This window comes from Delphinapterus leucas, chromosome 7 (genome assembly GCF_059928025.1).
Source record: "Delphinapterus leucas isolate spDelLeu-1000000601 "Yukka" chromosome 7, BTC_Dleu_Yukka2, whole genome shotgun sequence".
Classification (NCBI taxonomy): Eukaryota; Metazoa; Chordata; class Mammalia; order Artiodactyla; family Monodontidae; genus Delphinapterus; species Delphinapterus leucas.
In genome coordinates, this window is record NC_143135.1 from 81,536,608 (window position 1) to 81,561,825 (window position 25,218).

At 35.6% G+C, this 25,218-nt stretch overlaps 2 protein-coding genes across 4 annotated transcripts in view; both read right to left on the reverse strand.

The window, feature by feature from the left end:
• LOC111167556 (caspase-12-like) overlaps nucleotides 1–6,093 on the reverse strand; it is a 35,573-nt gene extending 29,480 nt beyond the window's left edge. The window contains 1 exon segment of the mRNA XM_089915478.1: nucleotides 336–6,093. Within this exon segment, the coding sequence (XP_089771604.1) occupies nucleotides 336–342 (7 nt within the window). The 5' untranslated portion in view covers nucleotides 343–6,093.
• A 120-nt stretch (nucleotides 6,094–6,213) lies between these two features.
• Nucleotides 6,214–24,110, reverse strand: LOC111167555 (caspase-13). Of its 3 annotated transcripts, none has more exons than XM_022560511.3 (9): nucleotides 23,882–24,110; nucleotides 19,851–20,105; nucleotides 15,495–15,604; nucleotides 14,316–14,489; nucleotides 12,867–13,101; nucleotides 11,882–12,025; nucleotides 10,638–10,747; nucleotides 8,991–9,094; nucleotides 6,214–6,301 (listed from the first exon to the last, which is right to left on the reverse strand). In XM_022560511.3, exons 1-8 carry the CDS (start codon nucleotides 23,886–23,888, stop codon nucleotides 8,996–8,998), a joined length of 1,134 nt encoding a protein of 377 aa, XP_022416219.1. In that variant the 5' UTR covers nucleotides 23,889–24,110; the 3' UTR covers nucleotides 6,214–6,301; nucleotides 8,991–8,995. The 3 variants fall into 3 exon arrangements, with proteins under 3 accessions (XP_022416219.1, XP_022416217.1, XP_022416220.1); XM_022560509.2 differs by having other exon boundaries at nucleotides 6,214–6,814; nucleotides 23,882–24,107; XM_022560512.1 differs by having other exon boundaries at nucleotides 6,214–6,814; nucleotides 19,851–20,102; nucleotides 23,882–23,903.
• Nucleotides 24,111–25,218: the final 1,108 nt, after the last annotated feature.

The following is a 25,218-nucleotide window of genomic DNA, read 5'->3' on the forward strand; positions in this document are numbered from 1 at the left end:
ATGGACTTGAGGATATGGGGAGGGGGATGGGTAAGCTGTGACAAAGCGAGAGAGAGGCATGGACATATATACACTACCAAATGTAAGGTAGATAGCTAGTGGGAAGTGGCCGCATAGCACAGGGAGATCGGCTTGGTGCTTTGTGACCACCTAGAGGGGTGGGGTATGGAGGGTAGGAGGGAGGGAGACACAAGCGGGAAGAGATATGAGAACATATGTATATGTATAACTGATTGACTTTGTTATAAAGCAGAAACGAACACACCATTGTAAAGCAATTGTACTCCAATAAAGATGTTAAAAAAAAAAAAAACAGAAAACCTGGAGCGACTCACCAGCCATTGCTGCTCCAGCTCCCTGGGCAGGAAAAGCAATGAAAATGAAAGCAGCTTTCTTTCTTTGTTCTCAGTGGACCAGCATTACCTAAAAAGGAAACTGTAGCTTCTCAAATTCTCTCATACTTTGACAGGATAGAATTTGACTCCTCCTCTGATATGTAGCTTCTCTCTTTTAGAACACAGGAAGTGAATACTGACTTTTCTCCTTACTGTAACAAAGTCACCAGAATGAAATACATACACACACACACACACACATACACACACACACACACAGGGGTACAAACATAAGTTTCTATGTTCTGTTTTCCAGACTATTTTTAACACAGTTAATAAGTCAAATTGACCCTTATTTGTCTCTGTGCCACCCCTTAGCCACTAAATAGTAGGGGTGCCTCACTTGACTGATGTCTCCTCAACCCCAGAAATGAAGTGTGAACTTAGAAGCCTTGGGTGAAGGGGAGCGAGAAATTGACTGAGATATGCCAAACAGTTTTAAAAACCCAGATAAATGATCTCTTTACTTCTCTCCTCATCTGCTATTTTGTCAGTTCTGGGTATTGTTTATCCATGAGATTCATGTGTATACTTTTATCTGTTAAATGCACAAGGAACTCTTAAAAATTTCTTAAAATAATACATAGATGTTTTCCATGAAAATGAAACAATAGAAAATTTTGTGAAACAGAGTAAGATCATCCAGCTTCTTTAATTTCACATTACAAACATACAACACTATAAATATATAATGCAATTATATGTTTAGCTTGCATCTTTGTGAATCTTTTTCTATTCTTATAAAAACACATAATACAATACTGATTTTATTAATGGCCACAATCATTGGCCTACTTGTATCCATGCCCTTTGCTCTGACTACAGACTGGCCTTGTAACTTGTTTTGGCCAACATGATACAGTAGAGGGACATTGTGTAGTTCTGAGCACAGATCTTCAGAAGCATTGTGCACTTTAACCTCTTGGACACCTGAACCTCCATGTGAATAAGCCTGGCTTAGTTTACTAGAGAATAAGAGACATCACATACAGGAAAGCCCAGTTGTCTCAGCCAAGGTCATGCTAGACCAGCTTTTTTTTTTTTTTTAATTGGAGTATAGTTGTTTTACAATGTTGTGTTAGTTTTTACTGTACAGTGAAGTAGAGCTCCCTGTGCTATACAGCAGGTTCTTACACATTAGTGTATTTATGTCAATCCCAATCTCCCAATTCATCTCCCCCAACCTTCCCCGCTTGGTGTCCATATGTTTGTTCTCTACATCTGTGTCTCTGTTTCTGCCTTGCAAACTGGTTCGTCTGTAACATTTTTCTAGATTCTACATATATGCATTAATATATGATATTTGTTTTTCTCTTTCTGACTTACTTCACTCTGTATTTACACTTTAGAAAGCCAGATGCTTTCCAAAAATATAGTAGGTCCCAACAACGTCAGTATAGATGCTTACCCTACATGCAGGTGATCTCAGACACATGAATAATTCCAAAGACAAGAGCCACTCAGTGAACTGGTCAACTTGTGAACAGTAGTAAATGTTTATTGTTTTAAGCCACTGCAGTTTGGGGTAGTTTGTTGCTCAGCAATAGATAACTGATAAACACATATTTACCTATAACTTCTTTCCCATATTATCAATAATTTGCTTTTTAAAAAATTGACAATGTATGACAAACCTCTAAAAAAGTCAATACGTTAAGAACTATCTCATTTTTGATGACTATACAGTATTAAAGTGCTGATAGATTATAATTTTAAAATATTTTGTCAAATTATGCACACTTAAGGCAACTAATCCAGTAGTACAGCAAAGTGTTTAATAAAAAACATATTCTCCAGTATCTCTCCCAATCTTCGATCCCGTATCCTACATGCCACTTGCCTAAATGATTTCTATTTTTATTTTCTAGTGGTAATCTTCAGAATTCTCAATAACTTGCCTATTTTATCCCTCTATTTTCTTATATATCAAATACAAACAATGCCATTGATTACCTTGAAAAATGAGATGCAGTTCATTTACACTGCCTCATTTACATCTTATTCTACCTAATATTTGATATCAAAATTTTTAAATATTAAATAATATATTTAATCCTCATTTCCTCTTCCATCAGTGTTGCTCAGTAGCTTACTTTTCTTCTATGTAAATTGAAGATTTTTGCTCTCATACAATCTCCTCCATCTTTTCTCACCTCCAATTATGCCAATATTTTTAACCTATATTTTTATTTTACATTGTCAACTTATTAAGATTTTCATTCACTTGTGTATCCACAACCAAGCCTTCTGTGCCTTGTCTGTTATAATAACCAAATGTTAAAGAACCAATGAAGAACATTTACATTATTTTTGGCTATGTACATATTGCAATCTGTCTGGAAAAGTGATATGTTGGGACTATACTTCCTTGTCTTTGGGCCCAATCTCCCAAATAATTTTATCCCAAAGAATATTTCTAGTCTCAAGATCTACTAACTCACAATTACCTGGTCTCCTATACTTGGCCTTCACTCCTGTAATTCTATCTAAGGCCAAGCCATCACTCTCTTCATTCTATTCACTCACTCTCACCTACACAAGGACATTGTTTAACAATAGTCACATTGCTCTCTTACATCATTGATTTTCCCACTTACTCATATCAACACTATAACCATAAAAATACATTATAATACTCCATATTAAAAAATCCTCCCTGATCCCACTTCTCCATAACTCCTCAAAATCATTGTCTATCATTGCTGTCTCCAAATGTTTTTTATTCTGTCTTGAACCAGCTCCAATCACCTTTTTGTCTCTAGCCCCCTACCAAAATGACTCTTGTTAATGTAACCAGTGACTTCCACATTGTCAAATTAAATATTTAATCCCTAATAGCCTTTTTGACCTATAGAAGCATTTCACAGTAATATTTTCACCTCCTCCTGAAACCCTTCATTCATTTGCCTTTCAAATAACAACCCTGTGTTGATTCTCCTGCTACTTCAGCTGGCTGCTTCTTCTAGTAACACTTGCCAGTTAATTCATATCTTTGGTCTCTGCTCTGTTTTTCCTCACTTATTTAGCAGACTCATCCAGTATCTTGGTTTTCAATACTGTTTATGTATAGGAAGGCACCCAACATTTTAACATTCAGCCTATGCCTGTTCCCTGAATACCATATTCATATAGCCAATGTCAACGGGCATCTATTTGAATGTCTGGTAGATATCTCAATCTTGACACTTCAACCCCCACCTCCCATCTACCTCCTCTGAGAGTGTTTTACATTTTATTCTTACAGTTATTCAAGCCAATTTCATTGTTCCGGTTATTCAGAGTGGAACACATAATTCTTTTTTTTTTTTTCAAAACTTTATCCAATCTGTTGACTTTACTTTCAAAACATGAATTTTGCTCATGACCGTCACTTCTACTCTTATCTATTCTTACTATCTCACCTTCCAAACAAACAGTATAAACAACCTGTCAAGCTCAAGAAAATACTCTGTTAGATTTTCTAGGGGATTCTGTTGGGTTTATAGATTAATTTGGGTAGAAAATTGAAATTTTTACATTTATTTGTCTTATCGATGATGGTGATCTATCCCTCATTCTAGTCAGTCTTCTCTTATATCACTCAATGTTTTTAAAAAATATTTTTCCACATATACTTTGCAACTATTTGTTTAGAATTTTCTATAAGTATGTTATATTTGTTGCTTTTGCAAAGAGAGGCTTTAAAAAAGCAAAAAGTACTTCCTAATTAGTTGTCTTTTGAATATAAGGATGCTATTAAATGTTGTATATTGACTCAATTCTTGCAAATGTGGGGACTATATATTAATTCTAAGAAATTTTCAATAAATAATGTCATATTTTTCAGGAATAGTGATGGTTTTGTTTCTTGGCTTCCAAATATTTTTACTTTTGGTTTTATTGTCTTGGAAGTCTAGTGCAAAATTGAATTTTTAAAAAATATTATTTTATCTAAAGATAATGCTTCTGTATTTCTGTACAAGAAAGCTATAGATTTTCTCATATTAAGTGTTATTCCTCTGTTCCTTTTTTCCTGATAGGCTTTTATTAGATACATGCTTTTAGATTAAGGGATTGCTTTTCTCTCTGTTTTTCTTTTTTATTATGAACAAATTCTGAATACTATTGAATGCCTTCTAAACTTCTTAAAATATCACAATTTTCCCTTTAATCTCTTATTTTGAGGAATGCTATCATAATTATTTTTATTATCAGACTATAACTGCATTCCCAGAATAAATACTAGCTGGTTAAAAAATATTAGTAATGTTTCATATATGGCTAGAATTGTTTTGCTAACATGTTATTTAGAATGTTTACATCAATGTTCCTGAAAAATCATCCTGTATTTTTCTAACTTTGCTTCTACCTCTCTAGTTTCATATCAGTTTTGTACTAGATCTGTAAAAGAATTGGAGTTTACTTATCTTTTCATTTTATGGAAGCATTTATGTAAAATTGAGTTTATCAATTTCTTAAACGTTTTGTAAGACATTTGTCTACAGTCACTTGGGTCTGTTAATTATTTTTGCAGTAGATATGACAAAAAATAATTAATTTAATGTTTATTGATCCATTTGTCTTTTAATTTCTTTATATATTAATCTTGTTAATTCACTTTTTCTAGAATTCCATCTATGTTATGTATTGTATCCTCTTATGTTTTTTTATTTATGTTTATCTCTATTTGTTGCACTTTTTTATCTCTAATATTGTCTTTGTGCTAATTCTATTTTTTCATGCTCAGTCTTGCTGAACATCTGCTATCTGACCATTCTTTTTTAAAGGACCAGGATTTTTCTTAAGTGATCTGTTCAATTTTTTGTTTTGTTACCATTTCATAATTTTTTTCTTTTTAATATTTATTATTTGCTTTCTTCTATTTTCTAAGTGGTTCAGTATTTTTCTGACTTCTCAAGTTGAATGCTTAGTTTATACTTTTTTCCTTTCTTCTTTTTATATGTGTTTATGTATATTTCATAATTTATGTTTGTATATGTATATACTATCTGTGTGTGTTCTTATTTCCAACTATGTGGAAATGTGTGGCAGTCTTTATGTTATTTGGTTTCTAATATTATCATGCAGTAGTCAGAGAATGAAGTCTCTCCCTGTATATTTTTGAACTTTGGGATGTGTCTCATGTCTCCACATGGGCATGAAGTCCAGAAACCTAAACATCATGAATCTTTGTAGTGTTAGTTAACCTTACAATTCAAACTTCAGTTAAATTGAAGTTTGAATTACAATTCAAACCCATACAATTTCAGTTTCTCCTTGCTTTGGAGATGTAAGGTGGTACAGTGGTTAATAATTCAGATTCCAGAGCAAGCCAGATTGCCTTCAAATCCTGGTGCAGCCACCTACTAACTGTGTAACTTTGGGCACATCACTTAAGCTCTATTTTCTTTTGTTTCCTTACCTGTAAAATGGTAATATTGATAGTGATTACTTTATAGGGCTGTTATGAGGGTTAAACTAGCTACTTATATACACACAATCCCTTATAACAATCAAAATCCTTAAAATAATCCTGACATACAATAATAAATATTACCTATTATGGTTGTATTTGACATCTAGAGAATCCTTTTATTTTTTTAATGCAGTTCATCATGTACTAAAATATTTATTCAGAATTCTGTGTGTATGTAACAGAAGTGGTACATCTCCTTACTTAGTAGCTCAGATGACCATGTGCCAGAATTCTTCTACCAAGATTCACCCTTCCAGAAATTTTAACATTCTCCTCTTCCATTGCTGACACTCCCCAATCTCTTTGCTGTTCTTTATCTAATAATATTTGTCTTTTCATACAAATATACTCAGTTACACAATCTTGAATCAAAAGCCCAATTTATTTTAGAAAATAACCAAATGTTTGCTAAATAATAAAATTTTCCTGAAGCTTGGAAATATGCAGAAATCTGGAAAGAAAATAATCAACAAGAAAGCAAATTAACTTATAGATGGGAAGAAAGATACATAGGCATAATTTGCTAAAATCATAACTTACTGAAGAAAAAAATGAACTCAAGCTATGATGTTGGTTAAATAATATATTAGGAAACTTCTTCTGCACAATTCTAGGCCTGGGGTTTGATGAGTGTATAAAGGAGGAGCTGACCAATTTACAGCTCTTGTCTCCAGATGGGCACCATCTCCTTTCACCCTATTGCTGAGGGCAAGTCATGACCAGTTCCCCTTACTCAATGAAGTGCAGATATTATATGCAATAAAACTAGAAAATCCAGTTTGCTTCTTCCACTTCATTTCCATACATCCACCATTTTAACTGAAATTCTATTCTCTATTAGAAGACCCCCCAAAAAGACAGTTCATTTGTTTTCATTTTCACTGAAAGACAAAAGGTTAAACATGTGTTCTGTACTGGTAAAAGTGCTTCTTGAAGTTGAAACAGCTGAACTTCCTGTGATTTTCTGAAGAAGAGAAAAAGAACAGACGGTTAAGATAGTGACCCCTGGAAGCCTTCAATCCAACCCTTACTGTGATTCTTCTTTGATTTCCTTCCATATGCTTTTGCCATTTCCCTTGGCTTCTATCTGTGACCTTTGTAGTCTATTCATCAAAAAGTACTCAGAGTGATCTTTGCAAAATCTAAGTTAGATTATACCATTTCTCTGTTCAAAAGCTCTTGAAGGGTTTCCTATCTCACTTAGGATAAAAGATTTTAAAACATTTACCATGTGATCATCAAGGCCCATGTGATCAAGCTTCTCACCATTTTTCTGAATTTTACCCTGCCATTTTTCCCACTCTTATTCTGTAGCCAGCTGCCTTCTTGCAGTACTTTAAAAGTCTTAAGCACACATCTGCCTCAGGGCATCCGTACTTCCTATTTCTGGTGTTGGGATTCATTTCCCACTAGAGCCATAAGGTTCACTCCCTTACTCTATCCATTCTTTGTTCTGATTTCAAATCACTTCATTACTTCAAAGCAGTCTTTATTGAGTAATCTATTTATAACAGTATGGTATTCATCTTTTTTTTTTTTTTTTTTCTTGCGGTACGTTGGCCTCTCACTGTTGTGGCCTCTCCCGTTGCAGAGCACAGGCTCCGGACGTGCAGGCTCAGTGGCCATGGCTCACAGGCCTAGCCACTCCACGGCATGTAGGATCTTCCCGGACTGGCGCATGAACCCGTGTCCCCTGCATCGGCAGGCGGACTCTCAACCACTGCGCCACCAGGGAAGCCCCGGTATCCATCTTTTTGTGTCTCTTTAGCCTTTTTATTTTTTCTTATTAGCTCTTACCACTCTCTAACATATATTAACTTGCTTGTGTATTTAGAGTTTGTCTCCACTCACTAAAGTATGAGCTTTCTGAGAGCAAGGACTCCATTTATTTTGTTCACTGGTACATTCCAAGCATCTAGAACAGAACTTGGAACATAGAAAGTGCTTGATAAATATTAGTCAAATAAATAATTCAATCACCAAATATGGTTCTATTGGACTAATTAGGCAGTCAAAGCTATTCTGCTGAAGTATCTATGCATTTATGTAGCCAGGGTGTCAGAAACCAGGGGTAGAAGATGGTGGGTAAATATTTCAAGAATTGAGATAAAATTTACTATAAAATATAATCTTAATTATGTTTCTGAGATGGAGATTAATAATATGCTTATAATATAGTGTGATATAAAGCTGTTATGAGTGAGTAAATAATTGTTGGGTCTAAACTCAATAAACCCATTCTAAAATAATTTGACCAAAAATTTTTTGTTTAAGTGTTAATATGGGTGATTGAAGGGGTTTCTGAGCAGTAATTAAGAACCTGAGGGGCTTCCCTGGTGGCGCAGTGGTTGAGAGTTCGCCTGCTAATGCAGGGGACACGGGTTCATGCTCTGGTCCAGGAAGATCCCACATGCCATGGAGCGGCTGGGCCCATGAGCCATGGCCGCGGAGCCTGTGCGTCCGGAGCCGGGAGAGGCCACAACAGTGAGAGGCCCTTGTACCGCAAAAAAAAAAAAAAAAAGAATCTGAGAACTGACTCAGAATGTTCTGTGATCTACACTGTGAGAACAGTCAGAGAACCAGAGTCTTCATTGACACAAACTCTTCCAGGGTGCATTTTATACTGTATAGTAATGGTGGCTCAGTATCAGTAATATGACACCTGCACTCAGAGGACCACAGTCCTGCTTTCTCTACAGTCACCTCTTTTTTCTGTTATTTTTTTTTTTAATCTGAGGCAATATTTGGTAACTAATAATGTGTGTGTGTGTGTCAGAGAGAGAGAGAGAAAGAAAGAGAGAGAGAGAGACATGAATATAAGTAATAATGGAAGCATGAGTACATGTCTATGCTAATAATTGTTACCCTGTGTCCTTCACTGTTTATTACTTTCTGTCTTGATTTGGCTTACCTTCTTGGTTGATTGATTTATTGATTGATGATTGTAGAGATGGGGGGGTGGATCCAGATGCACATAAATAAGGTAAAAATTAGCAACTAATCAACAAACTACATCAACAAGGAATGCTAATTTACTAATTTGACCACTAAAGCAATAGGCTGTCATTGGTCATTGGACCTCACTACTAATATCACTGTCCCACTTATTTTGCCTGCCAACAAAAACTCTTGATACTTACTATTTTCAATTGCCAGGAAAGAGGTAGAAATATCTTGTCATGGAGAGTCGTTCAATGGTGGGCATCTGGGCTTTAACACTTGGTTTTTCAAATGCTTTTTGTACCTAAAAACAAAAAGAGGTTCTGGCTGATACGTACCTCTTATGCATTCTCAAAAAATGTTTTGCACAATGAGCCAAAAAATTCTTCGAATGAAGGGTGCTCCTAGGATTGATGGAACCAAGCCCTTGGACATTCTTATTCCCTGTCACTGCTACCCTACCTCTTAGAAATGACACCTAATGTCAGAATATGCTCTTTATCTCAAAATACACACTTCATGCCTAATTCAAGTCTTTTCAAACTGCATTTTTTTTCTAGTTTCCACTTCTGATCTACAGACCTGATGATTAATTATCCCTTGGTGTTCGTTCATGAAAAGTGGACCTCAGAGATCATCTATCTTCAAACTCTAACAAGGTTAACTCCTCAATTCAATAAGGTTAAAATCCCAGGATTTTGTCCTTAAAGCCTGAATGATAAGCAATATTCACATTCACCATCAAGATGAGCTCTGAAGTATTTTTCTGTAGACTGATCAATGAGATCCTACTTACCTAGATCCACCATTTCTAATCTCTTCTGAGGAATTCCCTTGAAAGTATGTCTAAATCCTATTCATCCAATAGGACTTAACTTCCTAAGCTCCTAGTCACAGTCTCTGTGACTCAGGTTACAATGCAATCTTCTCCAATTTACTAAAGGTATATCCTTCTTTTCCCATGGGAGTGCTATTGTTCTTTATGGTTTTAGTTTAAAAATAACCACACTTTCCCATGTTCTTAATACCAATACTTTTCTCCCTAAAAAAGGAGGGACATTTATTCACTCATTCATACATTTATTTATTCAGTGAATATTAATTTCTCCCTTCCAGCTTGTTGAGTGTTGAACAAATCCCTGCCTTCATGAGCTTGCATGCAAGTGAGTAAATACAGGTAATAAACAAACAAAATATATACTGGGTGGGTGGTAGTAAGAGCTATTGGAGGAAAATAAATTAGAAAGGAAGGGGTAAATAAGGAATGTCCTGAGTTGGGGAAGAAGTATCAAGTCTTCCCTTCTGGGCCACTCTATTCAAAGAATTTTTCTCCTACATTCTCTTTCATGTGCCCTAGGACTTTCTCTTTTGGATCCTATCACAACCTGTATCACACACTTTTTATTGTTGTTGTTGGACTACTTATTCAGTACCCATCTCTCTCACAAGAATGTTAGTTCTAGGTAGCCTTATGTCACATATGTCTCATTTACCCCTGTGTCATGAAGATATAACCCATTACCAAGTAGACCACCCAATGTATATTTATTGAATAAATGAAGCAGTGAAAATTAATCCAAAATACTTTCCATTCTTTGAATTTTAAGAACTTATAGCCCATAACACACAAGCTCACATGTTATAATATTTTGTTCTATTTTGATCTTTTGCTGTGGTGCATTAACATGGTCTTTTTGTAAATCAGATTTTAAACACATGGATTACAGAAACCAGTACCACTCTACTTTTGTTTGTCTGACAAAAATCTGTCATTGTCACTTGAAAGGCAAATAATAGTAAAGTCTTGCTGAACAAATACATGATTAGAAAAGGAGAGAGGAGCTTACCTTTCTAAATACTTCCTCTAGATGACAGCACCAAGAATATTTTTGGAAGCATGTGATGAGTTGAGTAATGAAGAGAGAACCTTTTGTGATGTCTCTCCAGGCCACATTATCTATGACGATAAGGAGTGGTAAGCCTTGGGCTGTGGCCTTCACCATTTTTTTTTTTTTTACATTTTTTGTCTTTTAAAACATAGCTTGGGAATTATCTTGACATATTTAGGGGAAGAACTTACAACCTTTCATTAACTCATTTTCCATAAAGAAGTTGAACTAAAGAAGCAGCTCATCAAAACTGCAGGTCATTGCATAGTGATTACCTTGTATTTTGGGAATTGACTTTCTACTCTGTGACTTATGCTTATTCATTTGGCTTTTAAAGGAGGCTTGAGAGATAATTGTAATTATCCCATTTTACAGATGAAAAATAGAAGCTCAGAAGATTAAAGAATTTCCTCATGTTCACATAGGTGATTGTTTACAGATTATATACCATGATGTCTTTCACAATATAGTGAGCAAAATAAATAAAAAGATCTAATGAAACTTTTGGAGGGAAGGGAAATGTTTTTGGTATAGATAGTGGTAATAATTTCACAGGTATATACTTATCTCCAAACTCATTAAACCGTATACATTAAATATGTGCAGCTTTTTTTATGTTAATTATACCTCCATAAAGTGGTAAAAGTACTTAAAAATATGTAAATTAGAAACCCTCAGATATAAGGCTTCTCAAGATGATTACCTAAAGTTCAAGGACTAGATACTGTTCCCCTAATAGTAGGCCTAATAAGTCCCATTGTATCATTTTCTTCTTCCTTTAAAAGGGCATCCACCTTCTTGCTGGGATACCACTCTAAATAGTACCAGATGGGAAATATGGAGAAAATGGCTTGGAGTTGATAATTTTTGAGAAATGGCCATCAGTCCCTAGATCCATAAAAACTCTACTCAAAATGTTGAATGGATTTAATAGAAAACTGAATCAATCATTTGTTTTTAACTAGTGTGATGGTAAAGGGATTTTCTTGTATTAGGTTGTTTTAATGGTTACTATACCTTTGTCTGTAAAGTGCAACATATAATAAAAGTCAATTTTTAAAAGTGAAGAATAAGTAAAATATATTGACAGCATTGAAAATTTGCATCAAATAATTGCTGCCCAGAGCTTATCTTGTTTTTTTAGAATCTTCAGAGGTAGCCTCAGACCCACAAATCCATGTCTGCAATTGAAAGACACATACGTGGGGTTGAGGAGCAGAAAGCAATGAAGTCCTTCTCCACATGGGTCTTGTAAATGGCATCCTCCTCCAGGTTCTCAGGTGACTGTGAAGAGCTGTCTGCCAAGGCTGCTGGAGAGTCACTGACCCACAATTCCCCATGATTTGCTGTAGAGACATCAATTTCCTACACACTTCGTGTCTCCCTCAGTATGACTATTACAATTGCCCACCTCATTCTTTTACAATGTTTATTCTAACCAGTTTCACACACACATGTGCACACATACATACACACATACAGGTGTATCTCCACTCCACATACAACAGTTTGCCTTTTTCTTGTGTTGTCGAGCAACATGCCAATTAATAGTGACAGCATTTTAGACCTGGAAGAACCCACTTGCTGAGAATCACAAAGAAGTTAAAGCCTTATCTGCATAATTTCAGAGCATAGTTATCATTTTATAGCTAAATTATTTTGGCTTTTCATCTTCAAACACTGTTCCAAAAAGCTAAAAGGGAACTGGGAGTCAGGGAAAAAAAGCAAAGAAAAATGTCACTGCAATCCCAGTTTCCCTCATCTCCTTATTCATTTCCCTTTCAATAATATATGAGAAAAAAAAAAAGATACTGCTATCACATAATAGCCTGACTTTCAAATGAAATTATTCTCAAGCCAGAGAATGTCAAAATGTCTGTAAAACATTTACAAGTAAAGTTGTCATTTAAATGATTTCATTCCAAGGTTGGAATATTTTTGTTTAACTTTGATTTGAGAATTCTGGTGATCTCCTTCACCACTTACCTTGAATCAAATTGAACAGAAATTTCTCAGCTAACAAAACAGAGTCTCATGATACCAGCCCCCTAATTGGAATTTCCTAATAATTCAATTTAGTTTATTTTCACTGGATGGGGTTTAAGATTGTTTCCCCTAGAAACAAAACATACTACAATCCTCTGCAAACACCTTTATGACTTTTGGATTTTTCATCTCAGAACTTACCACCTCTGCAGGCCTGGACAATGATGACCTTAGGTTTGTCCTTTAGACTGAGGCAATTGCGGTTGTTGAATATCCGGAAGATGGTGTCATAAGGTAGCACATCTGGGTTTTCATCACTATGCATAGTTCCACAGATCCCACCCAGGATGCCATGAGACATGAACACCAAGAATGTGCTGTCTGAAGATTTGTGCTCTTCACAGGCAGCAAATTTGCACAGCACTGATTCCATATCCTGAAAAAGACTGCAAGGTGTTACTTTAACAGGACAAGCATTAAAATTAAACTGACCTCCTATTTATTATGATCAGTATAAGAAACATCTGTAACGTTCCAATCATGGTGGCTTTACATAGTGGTTACTTGATGATAGTTTTATTTTTATTTCTATAATGGATCAATGGGTTCAATTTTTTGTTCCTTCTGACATTATATAACCTGTCCTCTTAATACATTTTACATTTGCTTATTGTCGTTATATACTTTCATTTTCATCTCTGTATTTTCTCTCATTACTTAATAAAAACCTTGAATAATAAATGTATCATACCACTTCCCTTCTAAGGCACTCCCCACCATACTTAGAATAAAATAAAACTTGTGACATAAGTATACTTCTCCCTTCTGACATTCTTCCTCCTCCTCTAGGCTCTAGTCACACTGGTCTTTCTGTACTTTTCAAGTGCCAGTTTCATATTAGGTTCAGACTTTTCACTTGTAGTCATGCCTGCTTGGAATATATTTCATTCACATCTTTCCAGAGTTATCTTGTCTCTGATAGTCATGTGTCAGATCCCGTATTACCTCCTCAAAATGTCTTTCTTGGCCATCCCATCAAACATTATTACTCCTCACTCACCAATTTGTTTTTATGTTTCCTTTTCATTTCCTTTTCACTTCTTTTCAATCTTAGAGACACACAGATACATCAAATATCTGAAATGTTCTGTTTTGCTTATAGTTTGATCACCCCCCACCAAGTGAACCTAGATCAGTGTGAGCTGGGAACTTTCTGTCTCATTTACAGACCCATCCCCAATGCCAAAATAGCCCCTGGAACAGTCAGGATTCAGTATTTATATGGTGATCACACTCCTGCTAACATTCATTACTCCAGAATTTTCTGGGAAATATTGGGGCTGAATCTCAATCATCCCACTTCAGAATTAAGAATTTTGTGTGTACATATGCCAATCACTTTTTGTACAGTTTTATGGAACTGAGGATATTTGAAGATCTAAAGAGATATAGATTTCACCTGTCTTAATATTTTTATTTTGTAACACACATTCACACAATTATATACACACACACACACACACACACACAACACACACAAATGAGACCTATGGTTGTTAAAGTTATTTGCTTAATATTATAAAGTTCACTTGTTAGTAGGAAGATATGTGTTGAATATGTATGTGTTTGGGGTGGGTGAGGGGCCCTTACCCTGGCTGTGAGTTTCTCTTCCACATCCACACTGTAGCCAAGGCCCTCAAGCAGCCCCTTCATTCCCATGATGTCATGGGCAGCCCCATTCCTGAGAGGGAGATGATCAAACTCTGTATTGCATATGATGAGAGCCAGACGAGTGCGGGCCTTTATCTCCTTTATTGGATAGATCTGCAGGAAATTGATATGCAGTGAGTTTGATTTACCTAAATCTCTCTTAAACCCTCATACACCAATCACTGTTGCTTTTAAGGGCTTGCATAAATGTCCTCTCTCCTATTCTGTACCAGAAGACGCTGCTTCTCTCTTTTAGTAATGGATTGAATTGATAATAGAAAGAAGTACAAATTGGAAGGGAATTATTTTTCAAAAGCCCAGACAATGATCCAGATTATATTTGTGATGGTTACTCGAGAATCTTCAGGAGACTAGAACAATCCCTACCCTCTCCTTCTCCTCTTTCTTCTCCACCTAGTCAAATCTTTCTTAACAATAAAGTTTCAGATCAAATTTTGTAAAAACCAGGAGATATTTGCCATTGACTCCAGCTAAAAATAAAGATCCTTTGCCTTGGGTAACGTTATTCTGGTACTATTTTTTTTTTTTTTTTTGCGGTACGCGGGCCTCTCATTGTTGTGGCTTCTCCCATTGTGGAGCACAGGCTCTGGATGTGCAGGCTCAGCAGCCATGGCTCACGGGCCCAGCCACTCCGCGACGTGTGGGATCTTCCCGGACCGGGGCATGAACCCGTGTCCCCTGCATCAGCAGGCGGACTCTCAACCACTGTGCCACCAGGGAAACCCATTCTGGTACTATTTTAATTTATAATGTTTTGCAGGTGTTAATAATTTTTAACTGGAATGCAAACAATTACTACTCAGCCATGTTATCTTATAAATATTTTGATTCTATGACTATAGCTAAAATTCTAACAAATCTCAAATATATAGGACAACAAATAAATGAAAAAAGTGAGAGACTTGTATTTTATCATAAGGTTGAAAGAGAATTGGAATCTGTGTGAAGCCATGTGATTTCTTCCTGCTCAAAGCATCTATGAAAAAGGAATCCACTGTCCCACCCTGCCACTCTGTAACTAATGCTTTAAGAAATTGTGTAATTAGTGAAAGCAATTGTTTTTCTCTCTTCCTCTCTTTCCTGTACAGAGCACAGTACCTCTTCAGCCCTTTCTTTACACAATTTAAGAAATTCTTCATGAGGGCAAAGCTTGAGGGTATCTGTAGTTTCTGCTGACTCATCTGGTCCAGTCACGATTTCCTCAGGAGCTGCAGAATACATCACATAATATAAATTGTGATATCTGACTATGTGACCCAGTTATCACCTAAGAAAACTGACAGAAAAGGGTTATCCTGGGAAAAAGATTTTTAACATGTTGGGTTATAGTTGTATCTAACCTGTGTGTGAGGAGACAGATGTATTACGACTGGGAAAGAAGGGAGAAATCCTTGGTAGTAAAAACAGATCCACTCAAAAATGCAATAATAGATTTTGATATTATGAAGAAGACACCTTAATGATTTAGGGTCAAAGTTAGCCTTCCCTTCACTCATGAAAACAGTTTGATTTTTCCAGTGGTTTTACTCTAGGGTATTACTCATCTGTGTGGACTTTCTACTGTCTCTGAGCAAGAGTACATTTAGTAAATATTTATCAGAGTGCTATCTACTAGAAATAGAATTAAGTCACACTCACATTGAGTCACTTCTTTTTTTTTTTGAGAGTATGCAGCACTTATTACAAAGCCAGGAGATACAAATATCCCAGGGCAGGAGGAGGATACAGCCACAGCACCTCAGACACAGGACAAGGTGCAAACACAGACAAACCTGTTGGGGGACACCTGACCCCAAACACATAGGTTGTGATAGAGTCTTGCCTCCTCCCTTCATCTTGATCTGATCTATGCACATTGGAGAAAAAAACTGGTGGGTGGGGGTCTGTTGGGGTCTGTCCCTCAGGGGTTGGACCACTTGACTTCTTGGGGATGGAGCTGAGGTCAGATCTCACAGGTTCTGCCTTCCTGTGCTTTTAGATGCCTGTTGCTCTTTCCTGACTTGGCCTCAGCTGCAGGTGGGAAGGGCACTGCAATTTAAAATTTTCTAATGTCCACATTGAATATAAACAGACAGAATCAATTAATTTAATAATATATTTTGTTTAACAATATATCCAAAATAGTATCATTTTAACCTGTTACTAGCCACAATTTATGCACTTAAAAGCCACGTGTGCCCAGTAGCTATCATATTGGGTAATATGACATCCCAAGTCCACTCCTAATTCACACAACAAACACAGACACGTACACACTCAAATACTTAATAGAATCCTAAATCCTGTACCAACCAGGTATTATTTTTTCAGCAACCTCAGCGTGAATTTTTAACCTTTCCAGAGGAGATAGGCTTCAATGATTCACCGAGTTGTGAAGTCAGCTATTTAAAGGAGAAATGCTATGCATTAATCATAGTATTGCATCCAGTGTTGAAGGTACATTTTTTTTGTCAGAGATGCTACATTACTCTGAATGTCCTTGCCTCCAAAGTGCTGAATAACCAGCCCTAAATTTTCAACCCATGTTTTAAAATGTGAGGAAATAACTTCTCCTTGTTGGAAATGAGAAATGTAATATTTTCTGAAACTGTTTGGCCTCATTTGACTAAGATTGTGCAAGAGACTGGGAAAGTCCAGAGCCCTCCCTTAGAGAAGGAAGGAAGAGATTCCTCAAACAAAAATCAGGAGAAGTTTATCAAGACCTAACATAACAAGGTTTTTGTCTATGAAAGGAATAAACCTTTATGTTCATTTACATGAACAAACCAAGACAGTCTCTTATTTTATTTTATTTTAATTAGAAAGGCAATATTATCTTCTGTAAATTTTTCAGTTTTTAAACTTTATAATTTTTTCAATTTCATTCATTTGTTTCCATTAGTTTTTAAATAATATTTTTTTTATAAATGTCTTTCTAAAAAGTATGCTAAAAATGTAAGCTCTGGAGATGCAGCAAATAATGGTATGTCTTTAAGTCTACCAAACTGTCTTAACATTTATTTCTGTAAAGTACTGACACATACTCTCCTTTCCTACTCCAGAAGATTTTGCCAATGTGAAGAAGTCCAGGATCTTGGGATAGTCCCTGGTCAGAGGGTATGTTTTGTCATTGAAAGTCTCCTGTTTCCAGGTCATTTACAAGTTTGGTGTACTCTTGAATTTAATAAATGTCATCTCCTAATGACCATTATATGTCTATATATAGATACAGTATTTACAGAGAAAACTGAAAATTAGACTATCTTATGGCTAATAGTAAAATTATCATGAAACTGAATCATTTCATTACAGTGTAATGTAGTGTAGCCTGCTGTTCAAAAGGAGTACCCATGGGCCTGAGAGCACAGCAAAAAGAAATAAGAAAATAAGCAGATTAGATAAAAACTTTAATATCTGAGTTTTATCTGTTACCTAATGAAATGCTCAAGAAACCTCTTAAACTGAAACAAAACTAAAGATACTGATATTAGATAAGACAAGTCCTTCTCCCTTGGCAAGTAGGAACTTGAGTAATTATCTCTCTGACTGAATAACAGTGCTTGGCACATAGTATGTACATATACTGCTAAATAATTGAAACAAATAGCTTAGATTCTTCCTATCCCCCACTCCATTTCCTCAGTATCTCATTAAGAACCCTCTGAATTATATCCATGCCCAAAAGGCCTGGCTAGGGCTTTTACATATTCTAATAGCCCCACTCACCAAGCTTCCTGTTCTCCTGGGCCAGTATACTCTAGGTGTCCTGAGATTCCTCTGGAGGTTCCATGTACAGTAGAACTCAGGGGGCTACTGGATACTTCATGAAACGGTCTATACCTGCTGCCTGCCTGCCACAGACTCTGCTAATGGGATAGGTTATTTCAGTTTAAAGTTCATTCTAGTTCCTGGGGTTGCTAAAATCATTTTGGAGTTCCCCTTATTTCAATTCTGATTCCCATTTGTTGAATTATCTCTGATCTTGTTTTTATTTATTTTATTTTATTCTATTCTATTCTATTCCTTTATGGCTTATTTTAGGATATTGAATATAGTTCCCTGTGCTATACAGTAGGACATTGTTATTTATCCATTATATATGTAATAGTTTGCACCTGCTAACCCTAAACTCCCAATCTATCCCTCCCCCACACCCCTCCCCCTTGGCAACCACAAGTCTGTTCTCTTATTTTGTTTTTAAATCCAAATTGTTTTTATCCCATCCCAGGTTTAAGAGAAAGTAATAAACCTGCACAAGGACCAACTTAAACGTTAATGATAACATAGCCTAGGCCACAATCTTGGACATCTATTAGACTAGTGTATACTTCCTGCTGGTGGGAGTGTCCCTTCTCCATAGAGAAGGGATTATTGAAAAAGCTTATTTGCTATAGTGAGGTCTCTACAGTTATGTTGCATGTTGTTTATTATTGCTTATTATTATTGATAAACTCTAGTGTTCAGAGTTCAGAGTCTGGAATTTTAGGTTAAACTCTATACCAAATTGAGTCCATCACTGGTGAACTTGGATCTGAGGATATTTAGACTCTAGTAATATTCATAATTCATTTAAAGTGAAGTTTTGAAAGATGTTAATATATTGGACAGTTTATATTGAATAAGTATTCTCCTGATCATATTTTGTAACTCACAGAAATGAATAAGCACAGTAAACATTTAAATATTATAAGCTAAAAATAATTCTGAAAACTAATATTTATTACATGCATGTTCTTCATTTGCCTATTCATCCGATATTCATTACATGCCTGCTATGTCTCTGGCACTCTGCTAAGAGCTATTATTCATTGGTGAAGAAAACATTTGTGATCTGGATTAAGAAACTCAGTGGGTTATAGTCCTGTCTAATGAGATAAACAGGGGAAAGAAGTGTAATAGATTTGATCTGGAGAATAAAGTGTTTCATTTTATATATCTTAGCTTTGTGAAGCCAGTGGAACCTTCAAGTGGAAATGTTGAATATGCAGCTAGAGCTAAATATATCTGGAGTTCAGAGGAGAGTTCCAGATGAGAGCTAACATATTAGGAATTTTCAATCTGTGTCTGCCATTATGTTCCTAGCTTTACAAAGCCTGTGATGAAGTGACTGAAATTGTCCCCATTTCACAGATGCTCATACTGATGCTTAGGGAGGTTAAGAAACTTGAATGAAGTCACATAGTGTCCAAAGTGACAGAAACCTGAGTTCAACTCCAGGTATCCCTTACTACAAAGTCTCTGCAATTAGCTATCTCTATGATCAACCTAAACACAAGGACTCAACTTCTAAGCTAATTGGAAATTAGATGCCCTCCCACAAATAACAAGGTGGCCTCTAAAAGGACAATGATAGGTTTAGTGAAAATTGTACTTTAGTAATAGGAGGATGGGGAACTTAGAGGACAGTGGAGCAGCCTTGGAGCCAAGTAGATGTGAAAAATTTAAGATATCCCTTGAAAATAATTCCAGTCTTACCTTTTATACTGGTGGAATTTTTGTCTATGTTTAGGAAGGTTTGAACAAAGATTTGACCTGCTTCATGGCGTTTCTGTCGCATACAGTCCACCAAGACCCGTGCCTTGTCTTCAAGCTTGGCATTATAAATTTTTTTCTTCTCCTCTTCCTCCAATTTCAGGACATTTTTTCCCACCAAGTCATCCAAAACGCCAGTAATGAGCTCTTTGCCCACAGATTCCAAAATCTTAAGTGGGTTTTTGTTGCGTGTGTCTTCTGTCAGAAATACAAAGCTTCCTTTTACTTGATCTTGTCTCAATAAAAAATTCAGAATTGAAAATAATCTGATGACTGATCTTTCAATATGGTAGATCAATATGACACCAGGTTAATATATTACTGTCTGGGATAATTAGAACTTTTGTGGGTGATTAAGGAAGTCAAATTAATAAGTATTTTATTGTAATACCACATGTATTATTTGAATGGATAGTGCATGGGAAGGCAGGGTATCTCATCAATACTTAATTAAATCTACAAAGACAGTTATAAAGTTCATCTAGATATAAAGAGAGTCTTGACACAAAATGATATATTCTAAAAAAAAATGCACCAAGACATTGAACAAGAACTTTGCCCCAGAAGCACCAGCCTCATTGTTCTTATTGTCTTGAAGTATTCTTTCAGTAAATGTTTATTGGGCAAATATTATGAGAAAGAAACATGGACATTACAAAGCATGAATAAAAAGTTACCCAATATCAGTTCATTTAATAACAGCTAACATCTATTATGCATTTAGGATTTAAAAAGAAATACATTTAAAGCAATATACAATATTTTTATTATTTACAAGTCTCTGTACTAAATACTTTATAATTATTAATATGATGGACCCTCACAATAATCCAATGAGATGGTTAATATTTTCCCTATTTTACAGATCATTTAAATAAAATGCCCAGATCACACAAATTAGGATTCAAATTCTGTTCTTACACCGTATGCTATAAAGTTAAGTATAGCACAGCTTCAGTAATAATAGTTGATATTCATTGAGGCCCCATTGGTCTCAAGTTCTTCATATGAATCTTATAAGTTAAAGTTAATAAAATTCCATGTAACATGTATATTAATATTTCTATTATATAGTAAAGGAAACAGACACAGAGAAGTTAGTTAAATATTTGATCCAAATTGTGTGAATAGTACACCATGTTTAGTAAGAGGGTAGGAAGGGATTCAAACTCAGGAGTTCAGAATCGAGTCCCCACTCAAATCATCAAACTACTTTACATGATACTTGGTAAAGAGTTACTTAAGAGAATAGAAAGTGATTCAGGGACTCAGAAAAGACTGGGTAAATTTCTGCAGATGAGGTCACAAAATGCTTCTTCTTAGAAAAGGTGGCAGAAACACTGGTCTTCCACTAGAGTATACACATGTCAGAACAGAAAGATTGAAGAATTATGAATAACATGCAGGTTAATCTATGAAATGTTTACTCTGACTGAATTCTGGGTTTCAATTTTATTTATTTCTGCCTTCAACAGGTTGAGTGTTGACTGAATAAGTGGTACTGGGAGAAATATGGTAAACAATAAAACCAAAGAATGTTTACTTTACATCCTCTTATTATCTACACATTCTCATATCTTCAGTTATTAGCTTTAAATAATAAATAAATTATCCCTGAATTTATAGATTCAGCCCAAAGGTGGATCCCCAAATTGAGGCTCATATATTCATCCCTTCTCTGTATCCCACAAACTCATTACACTCAACTTTTAAAAGCTGAACTTCTCATTTTTCATCACCTGCTTCATTCCCTATATGTACTAGTTAATGGTATCTTACAGTCAAGTGCACCAAATCAGTAAAAGCTGGTGATACTGAACCTCTTCTGCTTTCTTTATATCTTATTTTCCATCTCACTTCAAACTGTATTGATTTTATCTGCTAAATATTTGCAGAATCTGACTACTTCTCCCTCTCTAACTGTTTGATACTCTAGTTCAGGCCAATATCCTTTCTTGTTTAATTACTCTAAGAGTCTGATAAATCTCCTCTTGTCCCCTTCTAATCTGTTCTTCTCAATGAAGCAGTCAGTGTTCTAAAAATCCAGACGTAACCATGAAATGTCTCAGCTTAATCTAATCTAGGTCTTCTCATTCAGCCTCATCCTCTGCTACTATACCCACCTTGCTCATTACATTTTAAACACTTTATCTTTCTTTCAGGTTCTACAAAGCCTTTACTTAGGGATCCTTATGTGTACAGTTTCTCACACCCAACATTCCTTTCTATTTCTCAACTGCTTCCTGTTTATCTTCAGGTCTCAGATGACATGGCATTTTCTTTAGGAAATTCTCCCTGATGCTTAAGACTAGACTGAGTGTCAGAGCAATATGCTCCCAGAGAAACTTGTTTCTCCCTAAGCTAACATTTTTTTCCTTATAGTTGTTAATTAGTTAACAATGGCAACCAAACTCATTAGTTTATGTTTATTGAGTCACTTTACTTGTTTTGTCTACTGCTTTTCAGTTTATCATATCTATTATCTAATGATGTCCTGATTCCAGTTCAATAACAAGTAAGGTCATCCTGCCTAGCTAAAGAGGCAGCCATGAGTGTGAATTTAATGTACTACTCCCAAGTCAAATGCTGTATGAGCACCATGAAGAAGATAAGAAAACAGTCAGTCCTTACATTTTAGGAGCTTAAGTTAAATGTGTGAGATGAGACAGAAACCTTGGAAAGAATTACACTACAGGGAAAATAAGAAATAAAGAAACACAATAGCAAGAAAGTGTGAGTGGGGGGAATGCAAGTAAATGTTTGTTAATGAAGCTGAAATCATGCTTTAGAGAGATTAATGGTAAAGTGAATAAATATATTTTGAAAGGTCGGAAAACCTGTCTGACAAGTTCAGACATTTTTTAAAAGGCAATACAGAGCCATTGTATGTTCCTGAGTAAGAAAATTGCATTTGTAAATACCTAGAAGGTAAGAACTGAAAGATAAGGATCTGATCATCTTTCCTAACAATGCTAATCTGCAGACAAACCTAGTCCAGCTACATAAGAATCATTTGTAGATCTCTAAAAGATTATAAATGCTTACAGTCTATGCATGGTTGAGTAATTCGGGGTTATGAAGGGGGAAATAATCTAAATTTGTTAATGTCTACAGATTATTTAGATTTGTTGTAAGGTTTAGAAACCACTGATCTAGTTGAACCTCTTCCTTTTCAAATTAAGAAAATGAAGCCAAAGAAGTGATATATACACTAATATGTATAAAATGGATAACTAATAAGAACTTGCTACATAAAAAAAAAAAAATTAAATAAAATTCTAAATTCAAAAAGAAGTGATATGATATACCTGAATACTAGCTACATAAATAGCCAATGATTCCATCTCTTATACTTTCCAGTCTCTGTGCGTAAGATATGTGACCTGAAAGCAGTATGCAGTATGGATAGGAGGGTTAAATCCTGGAGAGAGGGAGACCAGTTAAAAACTGTGATAGCAATCCAAGAAATACTGTGCTAGAGTAGTTAGCACCACAGCTAGAATGGGAGGAAAATGTAGTTACTTTACAAAGACAAAGAGCATAATTCAATATAGGATATAGTAAGGGGGGGGGTGGGAATTCAAAGACTCACTTATCTGATTACGGGGACAATTTTATGGAATCAAGAGGAAGCTGAGAAGATTTCAGAGTGCATTTAGGAATTTTCAGAGTTTTCTCACACATAAATAACTTACTCTATTTGTCTTTATCCACCCTTCACTTTGATTACCAGGAGCTGCAAAAAAGGAAATAACTTCTTCCTGGCTCTGAGATAATCTGGACACCATACTCTCCTTAGCATCTCCGAGACAGTGTCCCCCAGTTCAAGTTACACAGAGCTAATAAGGAGAATTTAGCTTGCACAGGGTTGGCTCACTTCTCTTTTGTATATTTCTTCCTGTGACAAAGCAATTAATAAGTGTTTTCTAAGACCCAAGTTCCTGACCCTCAGCTAGGAAAGGACCCTTACTCACCAGCCATATGTAACAACCGTAGTCCCTTCCTGATGCCTTGAGAAGAGCACAGGCTTGAAAATGAAAGTTACTGGACACTTCCTCCATTCAGGGGGCGGGGACTCCTAATCATAGATTGGGAAACTGCTGCTCACAGAACTTCTGCGTTCACTGTCAGGAAGTCCCCTGTAGTCAGAAAATGGATTTCCCAATCCTTTGGGAAGGATTATTTCTTCCTTTTGGAAGAAAAAAAATGAATTGACAAAATATTTTCCAACCTATGTTGGAACCTCTGACTGTTTTTTTCCCTCATTTTCTTTTTCTTTCCTCATTGCTCCACACCTCGTTCTCTCTGTCCTTCTACTTCTGATCTCTCAGTATTTCTCCTTTGCTCAGCTACAAGTGCAAATCATGAAGAAGTTAAAACTAACAGGTTCCCTTTCATTTCCGGATAAGGATTACCCAAATAACTTTAGTTTCCTGTTTTAACTGTGCTGATCATGGTGGTATTATTCCCTCTCCATCTCCCTATCATCTTACACTTTTATTGGAAATAAGTTCTGAACCCTTGTCTCCATTCCTTTCATAATTTTATTTAACTGCCTAAGCTTCCCTTAACATTTAATTTTTACTGAGGGTGACTATTCACCTCCCTTTTTGTTATATTCTGAACAAAGACTGACCATAGAAGTAGTCTCAGGCTGTAGTAGAATGATTGTGTGATAGTACAAAAGATATATATCCAGAAAAACTGTTAGTGAAAGGAGGAAAAAAAAAAAGACTATGAAATGCTCAACTTGAAGGTCTTGAAAAGGTCAGAAATTCTAGGTCCATCCATGCTGCTGCAAATCATACTAAGTGAAGTAAGTCAGACAAGAAAGAAATATCATATGGTATCACTTATATGTGAAATTGAAAAAAAAATGGTACAAATGAACTTATTTACAAAACAGAAATAGTCACAGAAGTAGTAAACAAACTTATGGTTACCAAAGGTGAAGGGGGGTGGGAGGGATAAATTAGGAGATTGAGATTAACATATACACATTGCTATAGATAAAATAGATAACTAATAAGAACCTACTGTATAGCACAGGGGACTCTAGTTAACATTCTGTAATAACCTATATGGGAAAAGAATCTAAAAAAGAGTGGATATATGTATATGTACACCTGATTCACTTTGCTGTACACCTGACACTAACACAACATCGTAAATCAACTCTGCTCCAAAATATATATATGTACGTCAATAAAAAAAAAAAAACTAGGTGTATTTTTGACAAGTCCAAAAAAAAAAAAGGACAGAAATTCACCTTCATTGTTAACGGGTTAGGATTAGAAAAGGCTCATATTTG